The 19,848-nt window shown below is 48.8% G+C and overlaps 8 protein-coding genes across 8 annotated transcripts; 5 read left to right on the forward strand and 3 right to left on the reverse strand.

Annotated features, from left to right (window-relative positions):
- Window positions 1-549: 549 nt before the first annotated feature.
- CDV56_103907 (CDP-alcohol phosphatidyltransferase family protein) lies at window positions 550-2,597 on the forward strand (the record flags this gene model as incomplete). The annotated part of the gene is made up of 5 exons (XM_026757526.1): window positions 550-738; window positions 792-867; window positions 1,864-2,144; window positions 2,198-2,370; window positions 2,423-2,597. The coding sequence occupies 5 exons, from the start codon at window positions 550-552 to the stop codon at window positions 2,595-2,597; spliced, it is 894 nt and encodes a 297-aa protein (XP_026612420.1).
- A 140-nt stretch (window positions 2,598-2,737) lies between these two features.
- Window positions 2,738-5,123, reverse strand: CDV56_104121 (dynamin-like protein; the record flags this gene model as incomplete). Its single annotated transcript, XM_026757740.1, has 7 exons — window positions 2,738-4,045; window positions 4,094-4,187; window positions 4,236-4,277; window positions 4,329-4,416; window positions 4,467-4,614; window positions 4,664-4,939; window positions 4,995-5,123. The coding sequence occupies 7 exons, from the start codon at window positions 5,121-5,123 to the stop codon at window positions 2,738-2,740; spliced, it is 2,085 nt and encodes a 694-aa protein (XP_026612421.1).
- A 1,622-nt stretch (window positions 5,124-6,745) lies between these two features.
- On the forward strand, window positions 6,746-7,249 carry CDV56_104517 (DASH complex subunit DAD1; the record flags this gene model as incomplete). Its single annotated transcript, XM_026758136.1, has 3 exons — window positions 6,746-6,823; window positions 6,952-7,014; window positions 7,073-7,249. 3 exons carry the CDS (start codon window positions 6,746-6,748, stop codon window positions 7,247-7,249), a joined length of 318 nt encoding a protein of 105 aa, XP_026612422.1.
- Window positions 7,250-7,854: 605 nt separating this feature from the next.
- Window positions 7,855-8,668, reverse strand: CDV56_104612 (Rho4-like protein; the record flags this gene model as incomplete). The annotated part of the gene is made up of 3 exons (XM_026758231.1): window positions 7,855-8,220; window positions 8,271-8,474; window positions 8,546-8,668. The coding sequence occupies 3 exons, from the start codon at window positions 8,666-8,668 to the stop codon at window positions 7,855-7,857; spliced, it is 693 nt and encodes a 230-aa protein (XP_026612423.1).
- Window positions 8,669-9,147: 479 nt separating this feature from the next.
- On the forward strand, window positions 9,148-9,495 carry CDV56_104715 (uncharacterized protein; the record flags this gene model as incomplete). Its single annotated transcript, XM_026758334.1, has 1 exon — window positions 9,148-9,495. The coding sequence occupies one exon, from the start codon at window positions 9,148-9,150 to the stop codon at window positions 9,493-9,495; it is 348 nt and encodes a 115-aa protein (XP_026612424.1).
- Window positions 9,496-10,541: 1,046 nt separating this feature from the next.
- CDV56_104842 (PAP2 domain protein) lies at window positions 10,542-12,457 on the forward strand (the record flags this gene model as incomplete). The annotated part of the gene is made up of 5 exons (XM_026758461.1): window positions 10,542-10,596; window positions 10,688-10,904; window positions 11,007-11,777; window positions 11,836-12,332; window positions 12,393-12,457. 5 exons carry the CDS (start codon window positions 10,542-10,544, stop codon window positions 12,455-12,457), a joined length of 1,605 nt encoding a protein of 534 aa, XP_026612425.1.
- An 843-nt stretch (window positions 12,458-13,300) lies between these two features.
- Window positions 13,301-16,483, forward strand: CDV56_105061 (SUMO protease ULP1; the record flags this gene model as incomplete). Its single annotated transcript, XM_026758680.1, has 1 exon — window positions 13,301-16,483. The coding sequence occupies one exon, from the start codon at window positions 13,301-13,303 to the stop codon at window positions 16,481-16,483; it is 3,183 nt and encodes a 1,060-aa protein (XP_026612426.1).
- A 662-nt stretch (window positions 16,484-17,145) lies between these two features.
- On the reverse strand, window positions 17,146-18,414 carry CDV56_105367 (glycoside hydrolase family 16 protein; the record flags this gene model as incomplete). The annotated part of the gene is made up of 1 exon (XM_026758986.1): window positions 17,146-18,414. The coding sequence occupies one exon, from the start codon at window positions 18,412-18,414 to the stop codon at window positions 17,146-17,148; it is 1,269 nt and encodes a 422-aa protein (XP_026612427.1).
- Between the last annotated feature and the right edge of the window lie 1,434 nt (window positions 18,415-19,848).

The raw sequence follows: 19,848 nt of genomic DNA on the forward strand, positions 1-19,848 counted from the left end.
ACTTTATGAGCATGAGACATACGACGATTACTGCAGCTGTGGAGGTGACCGTGAGCAAGTAGGCACCAGCACCAGAAACCGAACAATCAACGTTAATTTTTAAAAAAAAGAAGCTAATACAAAATCCAGCAAAGGCATTCGAGGTTTTGCAAAGTGCTACTGGGATGCAATGCGCGGGATATCCATTTGAAGGACATCAAGGTGCTGGTATTCCACCTGTTCTTAAGAGCCGTCACTGACATTCTGGGAGTCAGTGGCTGGGTGATGTTCGCCTGATAACTCACCAAATCCCAGACGCCCATCTCTTCACTGAGAAAGACTCGGTAGACTTGCCTATGGTGTCTCCTCTCATATGTCTTTCTTTTTAACTCACACTTTACATGAACGCTAAATTATAACTGGGTCTCCTCACCTATAATATAGGCGGAACATGTTGATCCCCAGTCCGGTTGCTTCTTTTACCCACGCCTGCAGAATCCCAGAGATCCAGGGGGTAACTTCCTGGAATGTAACAAGGATGGGTTCCTGGTTCATGACACCTGCTTAGAAATGTTGAAGCTCGTCCATGGAGATACAGTCTCAGCTACACGCCCATTAGATTTGCACGACTTCCTCTCAGTCATGAAATCAGGGCTGCCAGATCGTCAGAACCCCTCTTTCGACTGGGGTTATGGTGATACATCCGGCGATGAGGGACGGTTCGATTTCGAGGGATGGATCCCAGTGGAGAATTCCGAGGTTTTTCTACCCTATAGCAATAGATGAGCACAAAGAAGCTAACTGAATAACAGTGGACCGTCATGGATCCCAACGGACCATTCGATTTGAAGGCTTTGATTGCGGAGGCGTCATCCGAGTCCAGCTCCGGTTTGTCATTTGCCTTTTACCTTGACAAGACAAGACCCATGAAAAATCGAACTCGACGAAGTCTGTACAGACGGATTGCCTCTCATTGATTCCCCGCGAACTGCAGTTGCGCATACTTGAGATGCTCCCGACGCACTGCGTGCTCAACCTATTCCTGGCAAGTCCTTATTTTAGAACATGTGCGAAAGACTTGCCACGCAGTTTCTGGAAATCGCGTCTCTATTTTGATGTCCCTTGGTGTGCCGACATGGTGCTATCCCAAATATGTCAACAACAGAGGAGCGAAGTTCATTTAGACCAGCTCCTCTATCTGCTAAGAGAACGCTCTGCAGTCGCAGGATATAATGAAAACTGTATGGACGATTTGGCTCTGAATAATCGGCGTTATATCTAGCTCAATTGTGAGCGAACTCTGCAGGGCATCAAGTCACACCATGAGCTAAAGCAGCCAAGGGCTGGCACTACTGGTTAGAAGACTCTTCGTTATTCAATCTGCAAACAGTTTCTATCATGCCAAAGCAATCCTTGCCATTATGGTTATCCTGATAAGTCAAAGAGCCAATGAAAGATGTTGATCTGGTAACTTCTCCACCTGCAAATAATAATCCTGATCCCTGTTCAAGTCTCTGTTGGAAAATCTCCCTCCAATTAAGACACATGATCAATCTAGGCATCCTTATAAATTAGTAAATGATTTCAATCTTTAATTCAGAATTAATCATTTTACCCAGAGATCATCGATGCAACCGCAAACCACTATGTCCACCCATTTTGAAAATCAAGAATCAGTAAATGAAAGGGAAGAGAATGTTTTCCTTTTTCTTCCAAACTTGATTGGTATGAGAATCTTTCGAGCCATGAAGACCAAAGAGTTGTCCAATACTGATTATTCATTCCTAGGTTATGCACGAGTCGTTTTCGCTATTGCCTCACTTTATTATATGCCTTATCATCCACGAACCTGTTCACTCCTATATAGCGTTTCGTATCTCCTAGATGCCTTGGATGGAGCGGCTGCTCGGCGCCTCGGACAGTCGACACGCTTCGGCGCTGTCCTGGACATGATCACCGATCGATGCACAACAACGTGTCTGTTGGTATTTCTCGCAACCGCGTTTCCCAGATGGAGCATCGTCTTTCAAGCCTTAATTAGCCTGGACTATTCAAGCCACTACATCCATATGTATGCCACCCTAGCAATGGGCGGACAGCGCCAGAGTCACAAGGATATCGATGAGAGTCGGCCCTGGGTCATGAGAACATATTACTCCAATCATGTTCGTGCATCACCCTTCTTGAATGCAAACATCATCAATTGACATATCTACAGAAAGTTCTGTTTACTGTATGCGCGATGAACGAGGTCTTTTTCATTGCGCTATATCTACTATCGTTTTCTTCGCCATCACTCATGCCTTCATTGGAGAACAACGAAGCAAACTTTGCAACAGCCTCCCAGATCTGGGGATCGCCTTGGAGTGCTGGGGCCATGGAAATGGCTCGGTAAGTACAGCTCTGACTATGTTAGGATAGTTGGTGCTGACATCTAATTTAGTGCCAATAAAATCGACAGTTCCATGCCGTGGTTGTTGCTTACCCTCTCATCACTCTTCATGCTCTTCAAGCAATATGTGAATGTCATACAACTAGTAGAAGCAAGTAGATGGCTAGCACAGGGCGATGTTGAGATGAGGAGGAATGCACGCTTGCTTCGAGCGAAAACTGAATGACCTGGCCGATATACATTCTTGGAAAGCTAATTTTTCATACTAGCTCATCATCTAGTCACACAAATGTGATTTTGCAGTTGAATAACCATGGTATTGGAGAACAGTGATGGCAGGCACAAGATGTTCCTCGGGTGGCAAACCTAGATATTGGCTGACTTCGCAATTTGCAAAGCTTTCTGGAATCGATCCACTTTGGAAGACAACTCATTTCGCTTGCTCGACGTCACGTAGCTTTCACCGGCTATATGCAAGAGCTCGCTATCCTCAAGATTCAGAACAAATTCAGGTGACAGCGTCCTCACGGGTCCATTGACCCCAAGGAGGTGACGTTCGGCTACCTGGACAATGATGTTGTCTGTAAATCTTTTTCGAGCGACCTTGTAGTACGCCTTGAGAATATCGTGGATATTGTCAACAGCTTGATCCTCGTTGCTAATGTGAACCATATCCACGACTTGCTTGAGAGAGTATAAAATGCCCTCGTGCAAGCCCCTCTTTTTGAGACGTACGAAAGTGCGCTCTTGACGAATGTTGGACAGCGTCTCAGCGAAATAGCGGTTGACTGTCTGCAAAACACCGCCCCTCTCACCCTGTAGTAGACTGTCCAATTCATCAGCTGCACGATTGACGGCTTCCCGGTTTTGCTCACGGAGACGTGCCCCGAGATGGTCTCTGACCACGTCGTCGCCGATCAGTTTGTCGAAAATTATCTGATTGAAATCATCAACGGCTCTAGCTACCTTGTCGATATATTTGGTAGCGATTGGCTCCCACTCCACGGTTTGCTGCCGGAACATAGATTCAAGAACGCTGGGATTCACCATACCGGGCAGCTCAGCACCCCGTGAATCGTGATATAATTTCCGGATCCATTCATATATGTTGTCCTCAGCTCGCTCAGAGCGTTCGTACTCTTCGTCTCGTTGGCCGTCAGGATTCTGAAAAATCCAAGTATGGCCATCACGGGCCATCGTCTCGGCAAATTCATCGTTGAAATTCCTGATGTGCATTCTCAGCTTCAAAATACTGTTCGCATCTAAACTAGAATCATAGTTCCCACTGAGCGCATTCGACACGTCCCGTTCATATTTGGTGGCGATTTGAGTCAAATAGCGTCGCTGATCTAGAGCTGTTTGCCGCGAAGGGCCAAGCAGTTCCAACTCCTCCCGCGCGTCTCGCGAGAATTCTTCGATGTCTTTCACGACACCGGGAAACTCTCCACGGATATGTGCATACAGAAGTTGTCCCAGGAAAGCCTTCAGCGGTTTAATCCCAACTCTGTCCGGTCTAAGAGTGTTCCATGGCGCTTCGGTGGAAAAGAATTCCTGTTCCCGTTTGTGGCGGCCCTCAATCGTCATACCTTCGTTGATATCTTTTGTTGAGCGGTTTCGGACGGCAAACCAACCGTGAGTCAGTCTTTCTTCTTCGTTTCTAGCGATTTTCAAAACCTATTTCGATCAGACATGTCTGCCTTCGGTAGAAGCAGGCCAACTTACCCTGCCCTCATCGCCAGGCTCCAAGGCGTCGCATTTGGTAATGATTCCGACTGTGCGAGCCCCAGCAGGATCTGCGGCCTGAGCCATAGAGAATCTGAACCCCTCAGCTATGTGCTCCATAGAGACATGTTGAATCACTCACACTTCTTGATTGGCAAAATTGTTTCTCGCATCCATCACTGCCCTAAACAAATCGTCAGCGCTGCAATTCATGTTTTCAAGAATAGCTACTAACAGGATAATGGTTCGTTTATCGTTGAGGTAGCTTTTAATCAGCTTGCGAATGGTCTCGCGATCTTCTTCCGTCTGGTAGGCCGTGGGGTCTGCGAGTTCGCTCAGCACAAGCGCCAATCTTTTTTTGGGCCATACTTACTGTGGAACAAGCCAGGCACATCCACCACACTCAAGTTTCGATGGTGAGGACCAGAAATCTCGATTCTCAGAATGTCATCAGAAAATCGCTTGGCCATGTTCTTCAGGTCCTCGGTATCAGGGCCCGGGACGCCCATGCGTTTTGCAGCCTGTGCGTCTGAGCAGCCGAGACACAATATGCTTTGAGTATGAGCCTACCTCATTGAAGATCTGCCTCAAGTCATCACTCCTAAAATCGTCTTCTGCCATCTTCCTCTCGAATCCTAAGAGATGTGCCTTGTACTCATCATTCATCTGAGCTGTTGGACCGGGTATGATTGTAATTCGAACTCCTGCCTCGCTCCCCGCGGCTCGAATAAGGACAATCTGTGTTACGAACCGAGTACACAAGTCGCTGGCCACGGGGAAGCAGAAGCCTGTGATGCCCTCTAGGAGAGAGGATTTTCCACTGGATTGATCGCCGACAACGACTAGCTACCATTTCTTTCAGCAAAACAAAGCCCAACGCGTGAGAAAATGGATGTGTTACCTGGGGAAGGGAAACGCTCTCGCTGATCCCTAGCTCGCGTAGCCTGTCGATTATCTCGAGGAGGCGTACGCGTCCTTCTGTGTCGAAGCCATCAATGTCTGACAGCATTAGGCTGTCGATTTTGCCCATACTGTCGAGATGTAACTTGACGTTCTTTGTGAGTCCAATCAAACGCTGTTGGCTGGGGGTTGGAAAGGAAAGACTGGCTTGATTTTGAGGTGAGGAATGTCTTCAACAAAATGGAGAAGCTCGTATCAGGATCTTATATGGTGAGATGGGAGACGGATAAGTGTTGTGGGGTTAAGGGGATTTCTGGGAAGTTGTGTTTGCTACTTGGTTGTGTCCTCTTCAACAAGCTGCTGCCAAAGAGCGCTGGTAGTGTTTGCCCCTATTACCTGTTTCTCAATATTGCGTAGGAAGTGAGGTTTAATGTGTTCTGTCTTCTTTCACCTATTGATTACTTTCGAGCCTTGAATGGCCGCTAATTCTCTGGCTTTTGATGTTGAGCACAAGCCTGGAAGGAGCAGCTCATCACAGTAATCTTTGAGCAGCTGTGTGGCCATTCAGGGTCGGCCTCAAGAGAACGTTGACATTTTGTCATTGCTATTCCATCTTTGTCTCAGAATTATTGAAAGTCCTCATATCTTAGATTTCTCTTAGATCCAAGACAAAGACATGGGTACAACAAGGCTGACCAACGACGGCTTTGAAATTTCAGCTAAAGTGGTATAATCGAGCGATTGAGGAAAGACATATGTCCCGGTCATTCATATCAAGGATTGTTTAAGGCTTTTGAGGTCACTCGCGATCCTGCTGTCACAGAAAACTGCTGATGCTGTAGAAAAGGTCTGGGTGGTGGAATACCAATTCTATCTTTGTTATAGAATAAGAGTAATGCTTTTGAGCTCTCTCCTAGACCATTCTAAGAGCAATTATGACTCCCTCTGACGAGCCCTTCCTTTGCAATACCATTTAGGCGTTGTCCACAAGCAGCATGGTGTTCGTCCTCCTAAGGGACTGGGGTCATTATGTTGCAGTGATTTCTGTAACCAGCTCAGCTGCTTCCAATATTGCAAAAAAATGCGTCCGCCCAGCTGCGGACTCTCCCGAGACGGCCAATTTAGATAAGCTGGCTCTTGCCATGGCCAGTTTGACATTAGGCTTCAGAGCACAGTGAGTTATGCATTCTTTCTGCTGTGAATGCTGGACCTCCCTTTTGGATCTAATAAGTACTCCGTATCGAGATTCGAATGCCATGTCACTATGCAAGGGCCGACTTCTGTAGACTGCCGTTTTTCGAAGTGAAGCCATTGCTTCAAACATTTATTCATCGAGGATGTGTTTGGAGAGTCATCTTGGGCCTTCGGTACTAGACCATGCATGATCTGACGTTCTCCCTGCGTCCTGCTGCAGTTACGTCCTCAAAGACGAGAAAGGTGATGCGGTAACTAATACCATCGTGAACCATGACTGAAAGCAACTGATTCCCCCAAGGCCCAAATTGACATCCCACAAGCGGTAAGGTAGGCGGTCAAAAGCCCACCAGATACTGCCAGGCTTTCCGCCCCTCATCAGCCACAAAGCGCAAATGGCAACAAATCAACGCGTCCAAGACCAAATCAGACAATTTTCCACGATATACTCAAGATATAATATTTTGTGATCAAATTCTTAAGGCAGGATACTAGGCAAAGTCCTCTGATCGAAAACTTTCCGCCTTGTGGAGTCATCACAATCAATAGCGCGGGAAAATGTCAGCAACACCGGGGGGATCGACCCCGACAGTCTTTGAGCAGCAGCGAGAGGAACTGGTTCGGGAAATCGCAGTGGTAAGCAATTCGGCTCTGCGAGAGACAATAGTGACCGCTTCATGCGCCTATGCAACCTTTCTCTTCATTGAATCCCTTTACGGATTGGAAGCACTCTATTTATTGCACCGCTGACGGAACCACAACAGGGTATGGAGCAAGTACTTCAAAACATCAACCGCCTAAACCGCAACCTGGAAAGTATCATTGCAGTAAGTAACAATAGGATCAATCAATGACCGAAAAATCTGTTGGTAACATGATACGCAGGTTGGCAATGAGTTCAGTTCAGTCGAAGCTCTCTGGTCACAGTTCGAGAACTTCATGGGCCGCTCTGAAGAGAATGAGCAGAACGGGACGAGGCAGGGTGAAGGGCAACACGATGGAGAGGAAGGAAAAGAAGGCCATGATCAGAGTTTCGCCGAGGGAGACTCGACAAGTCACTAGCGATGTAGGCACAGGGTGTTTTTCACGTCGATGATCGTCCTGCTTCTCTTACGAGTTATGTACTTGTTTTACTGTGTTTGGAATTCCACTATTGATACCCTATTACGCCAGATTTGGCTACAGAAAATAAAGAGCATGTGTTTAGAATCGTCAGTTTTGATAATTTATCATTTCAGGTACATGGGATCGTTGCTTGCGCCGATAAACACCCATGCCATGCATGCAGAAGAGTATTCTCAGGCCAGTTCATGAAAGACATCAAATGTTAAATAGGGCCAATCGCGCAAATGGAAACGAGGACAAGAAAAAGGTAATCGTCGGGTTCATGGTAACAATCATCAAGGCCAAACTGGTATAGCAACATGGAGGGAAGATAAATCAGAAAGCCACCTTGACCAGCGCGTCTGAAGGAATGACAATCCGCAACACATGCCAGAAGCCGAATATTTCTCTTCAAACTATTATCCGGCTTGGAGTAGCATGTCACGTACAAAAAAAAAGAAGCTAGTCCATCGCGCCGTCGAGGCAACCAGGCCCCGAAATCGGCTGTAAGAAAATCGTGAAACAAGAAAAAATCAAGCCAGCAGAGAGAAGAAGCACAAGATTTACAAAATCTTGCAAGTACGCTTCTTAATCTTCTTGGTACCGCTTCTGGGGACACCGCCGCCTCCAGATTTGCTGTTGGTGCCGTTATTCTGGCTGGTACCCATCCAGTCTTGTTCTTCGGCAGACACGACAGTATCGACTGCCATTGCAAAAACTTCATCAACACCGCGCATTTCCTTGCTACTGCATTCGATATAGGAAGCATTCATTCTCCTGGCAACTGCCTCGCCCTGTTCCGGCGTGACAGGAGTCAATCCTTGAGTTTTCAGGAGTTCAATACAAGTCCTCTTCGTGCGCAGATCCGACTTCAAACCGACAAGTATGATAGGCGTGGTGGGACAGAAGTGCAGTACTTCGGGATACCACTATTCATGCTGGTCAGATGTTGCAGGAAGACGAGAGGTGAGTGAAATACCTTGTCCATGACATTCTCTAGCGATGCAGGACAATCGATGGCAAAGCAGACGAACAAAAGATCTGTTTCGGGATATGAGAGGGGGCGCAGTCTGTCGTACTCTTCCTGTCCAGCAGTATCCCAGAGAGCCAGTTCGACTGTCTTCCCAGAAGCTCGGTGGGTGGTTTGCGTAATATAATTCTCAAACACGGTAGGAACATATTTCTGAAAGGCAGAAGTTAGAGCAGTGAGAGAGGAGTCTCATCAAATCCGACGTCGAAGGATAAAACGCTTACCTCTGGGAAATACCCTTGTGAATAACTGATGAGAAGACATGTCTTACCGCAACCACCATCTCCCACTACCACAAACTTTTTTGAATAGGCTGGCGGTTGAGTGATGTTTGTGGCTTCCGACATCCTTCCGCTTGAGACACTGGTATTTGTGCTGACGGTTCCATTACTGACCCTCACACTTTGGCTACGGGCCCGATTGTGTCTTGGAGTCATGGAAGGCGGTGGAGTTGCAAGGGAACGGCGTCGAGAGGCTGCGTAGCCGCTGTCTTCATACATGTGTCCTGACATGTCGATGAATCTAGGAGAATAAATTGGCACGAGGTACCCAGCGGACCCAGAAAGGGGGAAATGCGTCTAATGTATGTGGTGCTGCTGTAACAGTCCAGCTGACGTATCAAAAGCTGAACGGAGGTTATCGTCTATCCAGTCGCAGGTGACTCGCAGGTGACCGGTGGTGCGATGCGGCAGTTCGAACAAACCCAGATGGTAAATTGATGCTCTCGATGGATGCTTAGAGGATAAGGTGCGGTTGAAATATGGAACAATTGAAGGATGAAAGGGATGTCACTTCGTAAGATCGTTTTCCCCCAATTGAGTAGAGCATGGCTGCTGCTCCAACAACGAGTGCAGGTGACATGAAACCGCAGCCTTCAAAATGCGGTGTTTACGGGCTGGCGGGCTGCCATGGCAACCGCACGGGACTGGATGACGCACAAAGCTCCGCTGCCACTCGAGCCCAGGACGATACTCTTGGGTTCCAGAATCCCCATTCGCGCACGCTTTGGGTGCTTGTCTTATTTTTAGAGTACCAGCGATACACCAACAAGATCCGCCTGTTGATCTGGTCCATATTTTGTGTATTGTCGTTGGCCAGGCCAAGCTGGAGGTTCGGACCATTGAGCCGCTCCAATCTGAAGGCTGACACTGGCTTGTGGTTTGCCAGTACCTGAATTGAGCCCCGGTATCTAGGTACCTCGATCCGAACATTGGCCAACTAGAGAGGTAAGCCCTCGTCTAATGTTTCTTTAGTATCTCTGCTCCTGCCAGGCTTTCTCGCTCACTTTCGTCATGAATACGTATCTGCTTAATCGGCCAAACAGAGGGATACCATAACAGGCTTCATTACCTCGGATATGAAGGCCTACAGTCCCGAGATCCCAGCTTTGAATGGGCGACTTTCAAAAGGAAGCCTACAAACCCTGCCCGCGCAGAGATCTGGCGGACTTGAGGGATCTAGACTTGTCTGCAGCTTATAAGGAATTTAGAGTTGTGCGCAAGCAACATTCCTTGCATGTGATTTCAGGCGTCGAGAACCTCAAATCTCAGACACGAAAGCATGGAGAGTCAGGCCAATCGTTGAGTTTGTTGTTTCGCCATGTGCGCAGGCCGATTCAGATTGAGGATTTAATTGTCCAGGCTGGATCTACTGGATCGACCTCAAGAGTCAAGACTGTCCGAGTCCAAAGGCGCTTACTCCAAAATATATCTCTGCGCTTGACGGCGCCAACAGTCAGCTTTCCTCCATGTAGCCATCACTAAACTGCCTCTTGAAATGACGATCAAAATCGTCTTCTCATCTTGTTGCCTAGGTAGTGCAGAAAAGACATTCTTGTACCAAGGCGCAGATTATCTTGCTGCTAATGATTCGTATTCGTGCCACATCCTCCAGTGTTCCTGACTAAGCGGCCAACGCACAATCGTTATCGCCGATCGCGACGCTTGGACTGCCAAGCACCAAACCCTCTTATGCCGCGGGACAAAATGTCGTTGGCCCGCGGTGATCTCCTGTTCTGTCAGCCCGTGTGGCCAAGTCCCCTGAAAAAAAGCATAAAATTCAGCTGGAAGTGGACATATCGCCCAGTGACCTTTTCTTTATCCGCTATTGCCATGTCAAGCTCATCAATCCCACGCATGTGTTGAGACGTCGTAACCGGCTGGCACTCTATGGGGAAAACTGCAATTACACCACTTCTCGTTCGAATCAGCCGCCTTCAGTATGGTTAAGGGCGCAACTGGCAATCCAGATGCCGGGCTCCGGAGCCTAGATCACTGTACGTGTGTGACATTTTCTTTTCGGAATGAAGTACACTGCTTGTTTCGAATCTTCACTTACCTGGTCTCCTTTTCTCCACTGCTGAATAGACCGGAATCGACTCCCGCACTGGCGTTATCTGCCTCGACAGAAACTCCTTCCTCTGGTGCGCTATGAGACACCCTATCTGGCTTGGTTCCAAGAGAAGATTCGTACTCCGACCCTCGATTCCTATTTCGCATTCACCGCCAACCTGGGAACGCATACTTTTTTCATGATCTTTTTGCCGATGTTGTTTTGGAGCGGTTATACGAATTTGGGCCGTGGGTAGGTGCATGTGGGAGGGTGGAAGCTCTTTGAGCCATTGAGAAAGGGAACAACTCGTCGCTCGGAATGGAACCATGTCGGCTAACAACTTGCGCCGCTCAGATTTGTGCAGGTATTAGCCTCTGGGGTCTTCTTCAGCGGATTCATCAAGGACTTGCTATGTCTTCCCCGCCCGTTATCACCTCCGCTCCAGCGGATTACTATGTCTGGTTCAGCCGCGCTAGAGTATGGGTTCCCTTCGACCCATTCGACAAATGCCGTCTCTGTCGCCATCTACGTGCTTACCCTGCTCAATTCGCCCAATTCGACTCTCAGCAGCCACATCAACGTAATCTTTCAATGCATGACATATCTCTACGTCAGCTCCGTTGTACTAGGTCGCCTTTACTGTGGAATGCACGGGTTTCTCGATGTCATTGTCGGTTGTTTGCTCGGTGCTTTGATTACGTTCGTGCAAAATTCATATGGGTCTCTTCTCGATGACTACGTGTTTTCAGCGTCAGGCAAACAAATCGCGCTGGTAGTACTGGTGATCATCGTCCTCGTGCGCATTCACCCGGAACCAGCAGATGATTGTCCGTGTTTCGACGACAGTGTGGCCTTTGCCGGTGTAATAATTGGAGTGCAATTGGCCTGCTGGCATTTCGCGAAGTCTAGTATCGCTTGGTCCGAGCCATCCCCAGCTACGATACCATTTCGGTACCAGGATTTGGGCCTGATAAAGACAGTACTGCGCTTTTTCCTGGGTGTCCTATTGATTTTCACTTGGAGAGAAGTCATGAAGCCTCTTCTCCTACGGACCCTACCTCCAATCTTTCGAGCGTTGGAGAAGTTGGGTCTCCTGCTTCCTCGGCGATTCTTTACCAGAGCTTCGTAAGTTTGTATCCATCGGCCCGAAGAATGGGGGATAGATTGATTGACAATTAGGCAGGCAGTACAAAACCGTTCCAGCGCACCTGAAGGACCATGATGTCCTTCCGTCGTTCGCGGAGATTCCGTCGATTCTCACCAATATCCGCCATCCCCGCCGCCGAGCCGTATCCATTGGCCCTCAATCCGAGGCTGATGCCTACGAGACTTTGGCGTATCGCGAGAAGCGCAGACGCGAAAGCTTGTCAAATATCGCTCACAATTACCCAGGCGCTGAAAACGGCGGCGACTCAGCAAACGTCTCTGTGTCTGGGATGCAGCCACCGAAATTAACGCGAAAGCAGTCCAAATTGGACGAGTACGAACATATGATGGGTACCGGCATCTCACGCCACAGCCCTGGCATCACCACAGCCACAGACCGAGATACTTCAACCGAACCCTTCCCTGCTTACGAAGAGGAAAAGGAACCCGATCTTACGGAGGTCTTTTCGCAAGTGAAAAAACCCCGTGTCCGATATGATGTGGAGGTGGTGACTAAACTTGTTGTATATTCAGGTGAGTGATGCCGTCGAATAGCTGCGACGCTGGCTTTGCTTACGGTTTGCCCTATATTAGGTATCGCGTGGGTAACGATAGAAGGCGCGCCTATAGTCTTCGATAAGATAGGCCTTGGGTTGTAGAAATCACGAGAGCACGGCCATATACATAAACATCTTGTTCATCCCTTCCATGTCCCTTTGCCTCTTCTCTCGCTTTCCTTTGCGATCTCCTTATCCGCCTGGTTGAAGCAAAGTTCAATCGAGAGATTTGTCGAATAATATCCCGTGCACATACGATACTTGGCCAAGTTTATAAACTGTGTTCGATTCTCACTTTCAAATTGAAATCACTTCCATATATGTCCAAATTTAAGTCATGATCGACTACTCAATCAATTTCCCACAAATTTCCTTTCGAAGCCACTCCTGGACTCTGTAAGGTAGTCTGTATACTGTGGGAATTTCAAGATTGCTTGAGCATGATCTGCAGAGATGGACTATTCCACTTCCGGCCTAGCCCTCCTTCTGACGTAGAGATAATCACGTGACTCCGCGCGCCGCGACAAAGCTTCGTGAGAGCTTCCGCATCAGTGATAAATCTGAGTTTCTTATCAATCTCTCTCCTATGGTACTGGCTTGTTCCTAGTGAGAGATCATACTCAGTGCTTGCCTCTTGAGAGGCGAATTTGCTTCTATTGATGCTTCCTGTCAAGTCGCACACTGATGTGTTCTTCGCCATGGCAACACGTTGAGCTGTTAACAGAACAGTGGGAGGTGCGCATGGTCAGTGAATGTCCACCTCTATGTTTTGACTCAACCCACCTCTTCGCCCACTTTCTCTTCCTTCTCTCTCTCTTCTTCCTTTCTCTGTTCTTCATTGCAGCATACCTACTTTTTATCCATTCCTCACCAGCTTCTTTATCCACAGTTTTAACTTCAGACAACCATATCAACTTACTACCAGATCTCACTTCCGAAGCCAAAATGGCTGGTGTCTTCGCGACTCAGCAGCCAGAGATGGTGGACGAGGCCGAGAGAGACGCGCGTCTGCTCTCTGCTGATTACGCGCAGTCAGAAATTGACAACACCTCATTCGATCCTATGGACACGAGTCCTATCAGGTGGTCTCCTGCTCAGCAGCCAGAGACCATCGCTCAGCCTGTTGGCTCCATTTCTCCTCAGAATCACGTTCTGTCTCACTCTCATCTCGGACGCTTTCTTGCGAATCCCGTACCCCGCTATGTTGCTACAATCGATGACCCGTATCCCGCTTTTCGTATGTTTAACTCCCCCTTCGTCAGACCTCGCTTTGCCTTCTCTCCGAAGTCCAGAGCTGCAAGTCGTATGAAGTCAAATCCAATCGCAATCGCAATCACAAAGCCCTCCTTCAACAGAGCCAAACAAACATCTTTTGCGGCGAGAAACGGCTCTACCTTCGTCGGTCTTAATCACACTACGCGTCCCTTGTGGAATAACCCGGCTGTGAATGGTACCAGTCTTTTGACCAGTGGCGTTTCTTCCCTCGCCAATCGTGGTCTTGCTTGGAACAACTTTCGGAAACTCAACATGCCCTCTCAAGGTGGAGCTCCCAAGCCCGACCGCTCTGCGTCTCTCCTGTCTGGATTCTCGTCTCTCCCTCGTAAGAGATCTATTGACGAAGGCCCTACGAGTGACCCCCCTCAGCAAGTCCCTGACAACTCTAACATCCCTGTTACCCCTTCCGCCAAATACCGTCGTGTGGACCAAAAGGGTTCCCGCGTGTCTCCTGTCGTGCCTGACGGAACCGTCCAGGTTATGGCTGCTGACCCTCAAACTGGAGAAGTCTGCGACCAGGCCGATTCTGAACCTACAGCTACCGACAATAGCGAAGGCAACTTGTCTACTCATACTCGCGACGCCAACTCCTCCGTTATCTCTACTCCCAAGCACAAAGCGATAGAAGGTCTCATTTCCGAATCCAGAGTTCAAGACCTCACCTCTGAAGGCCAGGCAAATGTAGCACAGGCTACCACCCAACGTCCTGCAGGTAAATTCCCCGCTCATGCTCGCGTTTCTCCCTCTTCGTCTCCTCATGGTCCCAAGCCCATTGAAGGTCCCATACATCCTTTTGAAGTCAGCGGCGTCATTCAGTGGAGCAATAGCTTCCCCCATGGTCCCATGCGTATCCCGGGCAGCTGGCCCGAGGAGTTTGACTTCGATTCGATTGCTAATGTCCGCGAAGGTTGCAACGACCCACTTCAATTCACACCTCTTCCCATCCCAACCGCCTTTTACGGTTCGGCCATTCCTTCTCCGGAATACCAAGATGGCCAGCAGATCGCCGGGTCGTGGCAGGAGACATTTTACAAGGCACGTAATAGTACTGTGGGTCGTGTAGTCAGTAAGGCTTTCAGTTATGCTTGGTCAACTGTCACACGGCTCTTCAAACCAAGCCCCGTTTCATCTCGTCGAACCGCTGCTGCTGTTTCAACTTCCCCGACTCGAGCGAACCTACGTAACTTTCCAGAGGAGCAAAGACAGCGACTCAAGAGTCATCAGTGGCGGAAGGAAAGAGGATACCCTACTGTCGAACACTATCCATTTCCAGAACTGTCTCTCAATATTCCACACTGCCCAGCTGGCGCTGCTTCTCAGACCGAAGCAATGGCGGAAGTTCGCGATCCTTCCGTGTCGAAGAAGCCGACTGGAACCCCGAGACAACCTCGAAAGCGTATCGGAACATCGGGACCTCGTACCGTTTCGTTCAAGGAACAAGAGAAGCATGGAAAGGAAAAGCGAGCCCGTGTTGAGTCACTCAGTCCGCGGCTCAAACGATGCCTGCTCGCGGGCAACCGACTCAGACGTTGGAGAAACACTCGCCGTGAGCGCGCGCTGGCTCATGCACTTGAAACAACCGAGCATGATGCAGTTCGGCCTTTGCAACCATCTGCCAAGTCGTTGAGCGTCAACCACATTGAGTCGAAACGCTCTACACTCATTCAGCCTCGAGCTACCATTGAACCAAAGCCAAAACTGAAGCGCGTCCGGTTCCAAGAGCCTTTGACCGAAACCTTTACCCCCACACCTCCAGCCCTCCTAACGGAGCTTGCCCCTCACCTCACCCCACCCTCCCCCAAAATTGACCGTGTTGCCCAACGTACAGAACAAATTGTTGAAGAAAAAGAGAATGTGCCCCCAACTACCGAAGCTGCCAAGAAAGTGGAACTTGCTTCGCGTGACGACGAACTTCAAACCAGAGCTGATGACTGGCTTCGTGCCGAGTTTCCATTTGGACGACCCGTTTCCGCAGTTAGGCTTTTCTATCCAGTTCAGAAGCCACTTCCACCAGGTCGCACAGAGTCTATCTACGCCGCCGAATGGAGAAAGATCGAAGAAGAAGAAAGAGCGAAGCAGAAGCCTACCCGAGTCAGACCAGAAGGCCCTGCTGTACGACCTCTCCCTCCAAAATGGGAAACGAAGCTTTCGGAGATCAAGACCATGCCAAACAGTCGCCAGATCGCCACAACTCTGTCCGGTGATCCTCTGACTAAGAGAGATCTTGCCACTTGCTACACTCCAATGGCATGGCTGAACGACGAAATCATCAACTCATATCTTGCTCTGATCGTCGACTACTTGCGTCGTTCTCACGGAAACGCCGGACGTCATGACAAGCCCCGATTCCACGCGTTTAGCACGTTCTTCTTTTCAAATCTGCGCGACAAAGGCTACCAGTCGGTACGTCGCTGGGCAACACGGGCCAAAATCGGGGGAGAGGCTTTACTGAACGTCGATACTGTGTTCATCCCCGTGCACAACAGTGCCCATTGGACACTGATCGTCGTCAGGCCGGGAGAGAGAACCATCGAGCACTTTGATTCGCTTGGTTCTCTCTCCCGGCGCCACGTGGGGTTGGTGCAGGGGTGGCTCCGGGCCGAGCTCGCCTCCCGTTATGTTGAGGAGGAGTGGACAGTACTCCCGTCCAGCTCCCCTCAACAGGATAACGGGAGCGACTGCGGCGTTTTCCTCTTGTCGACCGCGAAGGCGGTGGCCATCGGTCTCGAGCCACTATCTTACGGTGCTAAGGACATTGTCGTCCTGCGCCGTAAGATAGTGGCCGAGCTGATGAATGGAGGGCTGGAGGGGGATTTCGATCCCACCAGTGGGGGTGGAGAACCGCTGCTCTAAGCAGCAAAAGAATCTTTTTTTTTTTTTTCTTTTTTGTTATTTTCTTTTTCTTTCTGTATGAGTATGTGTGTTTTGCTTTGGGTTTCGGCGTTGTCGTTTCAAGGGGGAGAAAGAAGAAAAGAGAAGAAAAGAAGAAGCACTTCGGTGCATGATGTATGATTACGGACCTGTACAGACTGAGTGGGCCGCCTCCCTCCAATGTTCGTTGCATGTTTCTGGCGCTGGGACAGGATGATGGAATGATGGAATGGCCTGCATTGTATGATTTGGAGATACCAGCATGGCGTTTAGGTTTCTTGTGGTTTGGCGCATGTGCGCATTTTCGGCTTCTGATACCCCGTCAGTCGAAGCTTCGGCTCCTGACTTGAGCATGCATTGTGGTTTCTGAAAGCTCGTTCTTCAGCGTCTCAGCCACCGCTTGTTTGTGTTTGTTGTACAGGATAGTACTGTATGAAAATGAATTTACCGATTGTCAAACATTCTTCCTGTTTCAGATAGCAAAGCAAGAATCATAGAGTGTTTAGATACGCGAACTGTCACCTACGTGAGCGGAGGTCTATGTGGAGCACCGCTAGTCTTAAGGCTGAAGAGAGACATCAGGATTGTTGCATAAGAATTGTTGCATAAGAATTAAGAGAATAGTAATTGACAGTCATCATGGATCACGAGTCTAAGAAGCATGGCCTCAAACATTCCCTGTCCTCCTTTCTTTTGGTGAACTCAACTTCCTCTGCCGAGCTCTCATTGTCTGATTCAAGTTCTACTGCTGCAAATTGCACCAAAGGTCTATGTCTATGTCCCTGAAAGGGCACAGTATCGCTCGGTGCTCCCTTAACCTTTGCTGACGTGTTGTAGGCCAGCTCGATCCACTCAATGCCGATGTACACGCTGTGTCCCACGGGCATGTCGCCTGTCCACTCACCCCCGTTACTCCAGAGATTGATTGCTATCATGCTCGGTTGATTGGGGACCTGGTAGGTCTTGAAGGCTTGGATCTCGCCATCGGCGTACCAGTTGGTGATATTGTGCAGCCAGTCGACGCGGTGCGTGATAGGGTTCGTCCATGGCCCGGGAAGTGTACCGATTGATGCCGCCCCCGGAATCATGGTATCAGTTATGGGGTCGTAGTCGGGCTGATTAGCGTAGCGAACGATATTGTGTGGATCTGAAGTCAGGATCTCGATATCGGACTCGCAGGTCGATGAACGATATGTGAAGATACCCGCACATGCGCCTCCGGGTACCACTGGTTGATCTGTCGTGTTTACTTTCGGCAATGGGCGACCATACAGCATTGGCTCACGGCTCAGAGAGTCGACTTTCATGACGCGCATTCGGACTCGTAGGGAGCAGTGGAAGATGTTGCGAAGTTTATGTTCCAGTTCGGCTGTCGCGGTGTGGTCAGGGAACCGTGTTGTGCGCAGGACGAGGTGGGTTGACTCGGAATCATCTGCATATAGGGTGTTTCTCGCGAAGAAGATGTTTTCTGGTGAGTTAATGATAGAGACAGGTCCAGTTCTGTCGCTCTTGCGGTGCCACCTCTGGGGTTTCCAGTCCCTTGCGAACGCAGTGTGTGAGAGGAGGAGAGTACCGAAGTCAAATTCTGCCTCCTCGTCAACATTCTTTTCCTCGTCCACTTCATTATTATTGTCAATTCTATCGGCTCGGGACAGGATAGAGCTTCTCATGTTGGCGCGGCCTTTGCTACCATTGATTTCGTAACGAGGCAAAGGGATCTTTCGGAAGTCCCAGAAGGCGTAGTTCTCAAAGTATCCCGGTTCTGGTCCTGACACAACATAGCAGTCACACTGACGCTTGTAGAAGTCGAAGGGGAGTCTAGGAGACACGGTATTGCTGTTACTTGAGGCAGGATGAGAGAGGGCTGGTGCGGCCAAGAGTGAGGGTAGAAGATAGAAAAGGAACGCCTTCATTTTCAAACGCGTTCGAAGTGTAGATAGATGTGAGGATAATAGATAACGAAAGTAATAACGGCTCCCTTAGGTTGACACCGATGAAGAGGCGTTGGTCTCTCGCATCCTGTTACTTGAGCAATCGCGAGGAAGCATCTTGAAGTATATATCAAGAGAGGCAGGCGCGTCTCTTGTTGTTGTGAACAACACTACCTGCCTAATCTTAAGATTGACAAGAAGTCATAGCAAGTATTCAATTCTACCTATCATCTAGGCTTAAAGTTAGATTCCCTTCACAGTCACACTTCCTTGTTGTTACCTCTGATTGAGTAGTTGGGAAACTGGCCCACTTTGTATGGGAGAATGTGCCCCCAGACTCATTTCCGGACCCGGGAACGCTTGCACACACAATTGCAGCCCAATCGAGGTCGGTGAATCTATGAGGGTATAGATTTCTTTCTTTGAAAGTGCCAAGAGTGTGTCATTATTAGCATTAATGTTTACCATGAGGCTTGATGTTGAGCATCTCTGTAGTAAACAGCAAACCTCAGATAGCAACCATGTGGGCTGTCAACTGGTCAGTGCCGCCAACTGGTCAACCCAGAGACAGTTCAGGATTGCGCAAATATATATGGGTTGACTCATCCTTTATGATTCTTATTTGAGCCATGAGTGACGTTCTATGACATGCGACGAGTTATCTATCTTGATTGCACCATATACACAGCCACTGTTATTGAGTCGACCTGAATTGAGGGCATTGGTGATGCTCCAGTTCCTTGTACTTGTACTTGGAGTAAGGTGTAATGTCTGTATCAGTAATACTGAGACTACTGCTCAAATAAGGCAGAGAGACGCCGAGCAGTTATTTATGCTGTCCAATTGGCGGTCGCTCATCTTTGTGGCGATAGCCACATATCAGTTATGATTGGCTTCTACGGAGTCAGCTGGACGCAATGCAGAGGCCAAGGCGTTGGGCTGCCCTGAGACGGTATTGTCATAAATCCTGTAATTACCAACCATTTCAATTGCGTCGCTCCTCCTGGGTCGAATCTTGGATAGATGTGTCGTGACAGCTTCATAGTCGATTCTTGATTGTCAAGTTAGATAAAGGTATGAATATTATTATTTGAGAGAAAAATATCAATTATCAAGCGTCAAAATCCAACTGTTAGCGATGGCGAGTCTTTATGGTCGCTGTCCGGCGATCCGGTGTTGGCCAGGAGTTGCCGTATGTGCTTGTGCCACGCAACAAGCGATCGAAGAAAATGAAAGGAGGGGGCATCAGCCGGAACGAGAAAGGGAGTCGTCCAACCTCCTCTCTCAATAATCCTTCCATCCATCATCACATCATCATCCATCATCACCTACGACCCAACCATCATCACTATCATCGAAATCATCATCAAAATGGACCTCTTTCGCATATAAATCGATCTGTACAGGCAGATGATA

This window comes from Aspergillus thermomutatus, assembly GCF_002237265.1.
Source record: "Aspergillus thermomutatus strain HMR AF 39 chromosome Unknown NODE_173, whole genome shotgun sequence".
In the NCBI taxonomy this organism is placed as follows: Eukaryota; Fungi; Ascomycota; class Eurotiomycetes; order Eurotiales; family Aspergillaceae; genus Aspergillus; species Aspergillus thermomutatus.